Raw genomic sequence first — 7,077 nt, forward strand, 5'->3', positions numbered from 1 at the left:
TACTATTAAGTCCCCACTTAAGCGTCTACCTCATATTACCTACCACCCACTCCTGTAACCTCATATCCTCTCTGCCAGGCAGTCTGTTCTCAGGCATCTGTTGGGTACACGTTTTCTTGTGGGCAGATTGAAATGTGCTTTGTTCTCTCCTGGCACCACCGTCGGTGAAGGTTAACAGGAGGGAATCAACACGGAGAGTGATAACAGCAGCCTTTAATGAAATGCCCTTCCTTTCCCCTCTCCGCTTCGAGATGCCGTGTTTGTTGCATCCCTCTGTGCAGTCGAGCGTCTCCCTCCCTGATGGTTGTCTCTGCTTCCACCTAATCCCTTGGCTTTTCATCACTGCCTCCCCCCACGCAGCTCCCTTCTCCTCACCCGCTGCAGCTTCCATCTCCCCTTGTCTTTGAGGCAGATGTTATGCAACATCTCCCCCTTGTGTGTGTGTATGTATGATCATTACGTAACACCACACACATGCAGAATACTAATGACGATGTGGCAGAGGCAGTCAAACCGCTCATATGGTGTTTGTGTGTGTGTGTGTGCATGTGTGTCTATGGTGTTGAATATAGAGCTGATAGGATGGTCTCTCAAATCCACTTCAGTGTGATGGTGGATTTAACTTGCAGTACAATGGCAATGACAGTTGAATGCCAAATCTATGTTTCAGCAAATTAGTCTTTATTAATATGCATGACACAAGATACTGTTAGAACATACAGCTATTACACACACCCCATAATGATGGGGAGATAAGTAGGAAACAGAAGGTGCCTTTATATAAAAACAGAAATATTATTTCTTAAAAAATAATAATGAAAGAAGCTGAAAATGCACCAATACTGGACAACAGGCGACTTCAAAATGTCCAAGATTGTTTTTGTTTTTCAAAAAGTGAATCAGGCGTTAAGTGAGGTGTCAGACTGCTACATTTCCAAAACAAAGGCATCTGTGGTCAATCACAAATTGTACAGGTGATGACCAGTACCCTCATGTCATAAGTTCTTTTTTAAAATGGCAAGCAGAACTGAAGTCCTTTCTAATAATTCCCAAATTTTGCAGCATGAAAAAGGCAAAGTGATGACCTCCAAAACCCATTTTTCTGAACCACAATATTTAATCGAAATACATAAATTACACAGTGATGAACATTTTTGAATAGGGCACGATTTGTGACTGACCACCTGCTACTTTAACTTCCATATAAAAAATGCAGTAATTACAAAAATAGTAAGAAAAGAAAAACATTTCAAAATGTTTTGGAAGTACAGGAAGCAAGCAATTAGTGCTGAAAACGAAACTCGGTACATTTTAACATTGCATTACCTTGGATACACTTTGCTGCTCAGTAGATAACTAAGGAAAGCACCTCCCTTACTTAGGCAAAGAAATGTGTTCTATACACCAAATGTGAAGTCACTACTGTGCGTCCTGATGGTTCTACGCATCCAAGCCCAAAGCAAAGCTTACCATGCAAATCCCAACCCCTCTAATAGTGTGTTGATCTAGCAAGGCCTCCATAATGACCATTTTTCCCCACCACAAAACTTGAATTTAAAAAACTATTTCCATTTTCAAACATTTGTGATTTCCAGCTTTCGTTAGTCCAACTTTTACCAATCATCAGATGGAAGCACAAATAAACTTTGGTGCCTATATACCCTTCAATTAATCTCCGTTCCACTATTTTAGCAGATAAATAAATGGAGATAGTCTTACTTACTTCAGACAATATTTAAAAAAAAACATTTATATTTTTGACACTTCTCTGTGGAAATGCCAGGTCTGTTCAATGATCCATGTGGTGATCGGTTTAGATCCCCAGATCTGTTGAATGAGTCCCATGATGATTAATGTCCATACTGTATGATAGTCTGTAAGAAAGACACCCAGCCTCTTACTGTTCACAGTCCTTGGCCAAGTCACCAAGGCCTTTTGAAAAAAAAGAGGCCCCAGCCTTCATGTGATCACGTTCATTTTAGGAAGACAAACTACTCCCCTAAAGTCCAGAACAGCCAAAAATTATTTGTATGAGGTAAACATGACGGTGGACTGGTTGGAAGAGTACAAAAAGCATAATATTCAAATCAATTGGGTACATTTCTTGGCAATGTCATCAACGTGTTGCACTTATTTTAAAATCATAGAATCCCTGCACAGTTACTGGTTCTGTTTTTGTGTACTTTTTTCACTACACAAAGAAATTATTGTTGTAGAATCTTTTTTGTGCACATCAAAATCAATAGATGCATCAAAGAAGAGATGCACATCATTACTAAATCATCAACAGATTAAAAAAAAAAAAAAAAATCATAGTAACATCAGTAAGGTACAAATTCCCAGCTAGTTCATCACACTGAAAGAACAAAACAAAACAAAACAAAACAAAAAACAAGCCTATTTACAGTTTAGATAACAACAGATAACTGTTCCCTTTTATAACTACCTGATATGCCAGACCACAGACATGTTTGTAATCTGTAAAGTAATCTGCCTCCACCTTGCCAAAAAAAGGTCATCTTACCCTTTCAGTGATGTCAGCGCAGGAACACGCAGGACAGTGCTAGTTCTTACAAGGATATCCTTACACATCTCAAACTCTATTTCACAAATGGGTATGCAAGACCCATGTAAATATCACTATTGAGCAAGCAATTGCTTCAGTTGAGTTATCCCTCTCCAATGTCATCACCCTCGCCTCGAGCACAGACACACATTCACATGCAATCTCTCATTCACACACACAGACAATTGAGAGTGCAACACAGTGGGGAAGAGCAAACACAAAGCCTTTGTGTGAACAAGGGAAGGACAGTACAAAAACCTCTCCTGCAGACACGCACACACACCCCATTGGTGATTTAGGAAGAAAGAACTCTTGAGGGCCACGGTCACTATAACCACGGACCGTGACACACATCTACTGAGGTGCTGAGGAACACACACATTTTACAGACACCCAGTCCCCTCACGCCATTTTGTCCTCTTCTGCGCAAGATTCCCAACCAAGACGTCCATCTGCTTTGGTGGTAATCCACACCATTTATTCATTTATTCATCTGGTTCACCCTCTCCCGTCATGAATAAATCAATAAATCATTGCTTCACATGTCCTTGTCCTGAGTCTCCAACACAGTGCTTCAAACAGAGGAGAGAGACAGTCGGTTATTTGGACTGGCAAGGTTTGGGAATAATTGGGAGGGATTGGGAATGGGGAGGGCAGGTGAGGGAAGACACATCATTCAACAGGACAGGGACTTCATGCTTTGACTGTGTGCTGTATTGAGCCATTGTGTTGGCCCTTTTCTCTCTGGCTTTCAGCATGGCTAATTCAAAAAGGTGGATTCAGGTGCCTTCTTTGTGTCCCTGCAACTTGGCTTATCTGATGGGCTCTCTTGGTGCCTTTTCATTTTTCAGAGACTGAGCTCGTTTTTTTTTTTTTTACCCCTTATTTGTGACAGTGGGTGCCTTGTTATACAGCTGCTACTCAAAACCAGGCCCGACCCACCTCGCCACCTCCTAGTGCCTCTGACAGAGTCGCTCAAAACCTTTAGGTGTTTGCCACAACATCCTGCAGGGACACCGTTTTCAGGTGGTGGATTTGTTTGTGTTGTCTTGTTTGGTTTCAATATACGGTTGTCATTGCTGCTGCTGCAGCAGCTGCAGCTTTTGGGGATCAAGAGGGCTTAAAACTGTCCCTTACAGTGGACCGTATTTGGTCTCGTAGCGGGCGATGACGTTCTTGCACCGGCCGTAGTCCTTGCGCAGATCGGCCACCTCCAGCCGCAGCGCCGCGTTCTCCCGCTCCAGGAAGGACGCCCGCACGGCGATCTGGTTCTCTTTCAGCCGGCGTGCATCGCGGGAGCGCTTCGCTGCCACGTTGTTCTTCTTCCTCCTGCACCAGTACTTGTCATCCTGCAGATGAAAAACACAGGCAGTGGGTTAGGTAAAGCATGCCCCATCCTACAACACCATCAGGTAAGGGTCATTTTGTACAACCTCAAAATCAATGTGCACATCCAAAGTGCAGGAGTAGGTAAATACAAATGATGTCGAGAAAAGGTCCGAGTAAACCTGTGCGCAGACTTTTTCCCTCCATCATCACGGCCTCTGTCCAACCTACCTTTCGCTCATCAGGAACAAACACCTTCTTGGCCTTCTTGATCATGGGTTGGGGCTTCAGCTCGTCCTCTGAGAAGCGATGCTTGCGAGGGTTGAAGAGCTCACCCCCCGGCACACTTGACAGGACCAGATCAGTGGGGTCTGGCTGGAAGTTCACATCCACCTCAATCTCCTCTGGATCCATGGGTGTTGGGGTGCCTCGTTGCTTTCTTTTACCTAGGGTGACATTATGAAATTTTTTCTTGTCAACAGAAACTTTGTGAGATCACCGCAGTTGACAGTGTTGATGCTAGGGCTAAAGTAGGGGATTATGATTTGGATGAAGATAGCCAATGGAGTGAGTAATAACTACACATTAATTCATTCATATCAGCTGGGTAACTAAGCAGGCTTTATTTCTGGATCAGCTGATCGTAATAGGAGGCACTTGACACGAGAACACGTGTCATGAGAGCACAGCATGTCAAGAGCACACTACACTAGTATATGCTGGCATAAGCAACAGCTGGTACTTCCCTCACAAGTCTATCAGGGGGTAAGGTGCTTGAGCCTCACTGTATGGAAAGTGCCATAACTGACATACAGTACATGCCTGTGCATTTGCATGATTGACCTCCAGTAAAGCTATACCTACGTATGTGAAGAGGTGGTGAATACATGCAGGTAGTCTGTGTATGGGTGTGTGTGTGTGTGTGTGTGTGTGTGTGTGTGTGTGTGTGTGTGTGTGTGTGTGTGTGTGTGTGTGTGTGTGTGTGTGTGTGTGTGTGTGAGAGAGAGATTATTTACCTGCTTCAATTTGTGCAGCTTCTAATTCGGTGGCATCTGTCAGAGATTCGTCATCATCATCCTCTTCCTCATCCTCCTCATCATCACCATCTTCCTCTTGTTCCTCATCCTCTCTATTCTGCTGTTCCTCCTTATTCTTTTTCTTCTTCTCCTCCTCCTCCACTGTTGCCTGTGGTGGGTCTGTGGCTTCTGGCAGAGCAGCCTTGGAGGTGGCCGGCGTCGTAGAGGACAAAGATTCCTTGGCCTCATCGGCGCCGCTGCTCCCTTCGCTGCCCTGCTCCTGTCCCAGGCTACGCTGTAGCTCCTCCTCGAGGGAGATGGGGATGCCGTTCTCCAGAAGAAACTCGTCCAAGTCCATGTACTCCAGGTGGAAGTTCTCGCCGTCATACGGGATGGTCTTCTCCCAGATGGCGGGGGTCAGGGAGGCTGAAACGCTCCCTGTCCCTCCACCACTGGCCGTGCCGGCCGCATCGCTTCCAGGCTCGGTGCTTTCGACAAGGCATAGCTTCTCCTTCTTGATCTCTGAGGGTTTGATGAACACGCACCAAGAAACAGGCGATGATGTGGATGGGTGTGCACGGGTGAATTTCAAGGGAAAAGGGGAGAAAGTTTAGAATGTGAACTCAAATCATACATTGCGAAGTAGATTGTTTAGATACGCAGGACTAAATAATGACCGCACCATTTCACAACAAACATGGTGGTGGAAGTTTGCAACTGCCAGATACCAGAAAAAAACATGTATAAATAAATCAAAAGCACAACTATGGTCTCGATTAAAAATCATAATATCATCGTATATGTCTCGAATCTGGGGCACCGGATATATTTATAGACACCAGTCGGTTACCAACACTGGGACAGGAAAGCGGTTAGAACTATGTGTTCTTTTTCTCAGTCTCGGTACGCACTGTTCCAAGTGCCACAAGGCACAATGCTGACAGATGAATGAAAATCGCTACACATGTATGCTAAATAATCTTAGAGAATATCACAGAATATAGTATGCATAAATGTGTACAAACGACAGAAGAAGAGAGTCCGACGGAATTTGTTGACATTTGTATGGGCCAATATGTTCTAGCGCCGCCTAGAAACAGCTTGACAATTGTATCATTTTCATACTAGTCTGCATGCTGAGTAGCCCATAGCCTATTGTTAACCCCTTTACATCTCTTTACGTACAATGCTGTTAGCTATGCAAGTTAGACTGTCCGTTCGTCCATTTATTACAGAAAAGCAGAAAGCTTACCATCATCGCCCTCGTCAAGAATATTGGGTGGAGGAATATCCATGACTTTCTTCAAAACAAAAGGGAACGGCTTAGCTTGTCCCGAGTTTGGCGCAAGGGTTAATGTAATTGTCGCTTCTCCAGGCATAATTGACTGCTCAAGGACCGATTCCGCGCAAATACTGGCTATGGAAGACGGACGTTTCCTTGAAGTTTGTCGATTGTTGTGATAGTCCTATCGCCGTGAGACCTCGTCAAAAATTAGTTTCGCCAAAACAATTGTGAACCGAACCAATCTACCCTTTTGCGCTTTGTGATTAGATATTCATGAAGTACACGCCTTGGGTAGAAACTTGCTGTCGCTGATAGGTCACTCGACTGCTCGTCATGAATATGAATAAGGCAACATCTGCAGGACGCTGTGTATACTCTTACTCAAGGACAACGCTATACGGAAAGCGGATACTCTATTGGTCGGCAGGGATCCAATCCCTCTCGTCGCAGTAGACCGATATACATTCCGCGTGAAACGTGATCGTAGAAAAGAACACTGTGTCTCCAACTATGCCGCTCCTATGACAAAACCAAAAAGCACGATGAGTACAAGGTGACGCTGGTTGAGAACCTGACTGGCATGTCTCTTTAACCTGATAATAATAATAATATAATAATAGGCCTATGGCTTAAAAGAAACCCAGTAAAACATAATACACTATACACAGTAGGCTAATACAAAGCATATTCATATACTGACCTACATATTTTAGGCTATTCTTTCAAAACATTATTTAGAAACCAATGGTTTCGCTTTTCCAAACAAAACAGTCGTATGAGTCTGTGTTTTTCCACTTCCGCGGAACACTCATGTCAATACACGTGCCGTTCTCCCTCTGTGAACACTCATTTGGCGAGGGGCGGGGGTACCGCATGTGCAGGGC

At 44.1% G+C, this 7,077-nt stretch overlaps 1 protein-coding gene across 1 annotated transcript; it reads right to left on the reverse strand.

Annotated features, from left to right (window-relative positions):
• Positions 1–660: 660 nt before the first annotated feature.
• Positions 661–6,771, reverse strand: tefb (TEF transcription factor, PAR bZIP family member b). Its single transcript, XM_062531799.1, has 5 exons — positions 6,161–6,771; positions 4,909–5,430; positions 4,124–4,338; positions 3,704–3,915; positions 661–3,138 (listed from the first exon to the last, which is right to left on the reverse strand). The coding sequence occupies exons 1-5, from the start codon at positions 6,285–6,287 to the stop codon at positions 3,105–3,107; spliced, it is 1,110 nt and encodes a 369-aa protein (XP_062387783.1). The 5' UTR covers positions 6,288–6,771; the 3' UTR covers positions 661–3,104.
• Positions 6,772–7,077: the final 306 nt, after the last annotated feature.

This window comes from Sardina pilchardus, chromosome 3, assembly GCF_963854185.1.
Source record: "Sardina pilchardus chromosome 3, fSarPil1.1, whole genome shotgun sequence".
Lineage (NCBI taxonomy): Eukaryota > Metazoa > Chordata > Actinopteri > Clupeiformes > Clupeidae > Sardina > Sardina pilchardus.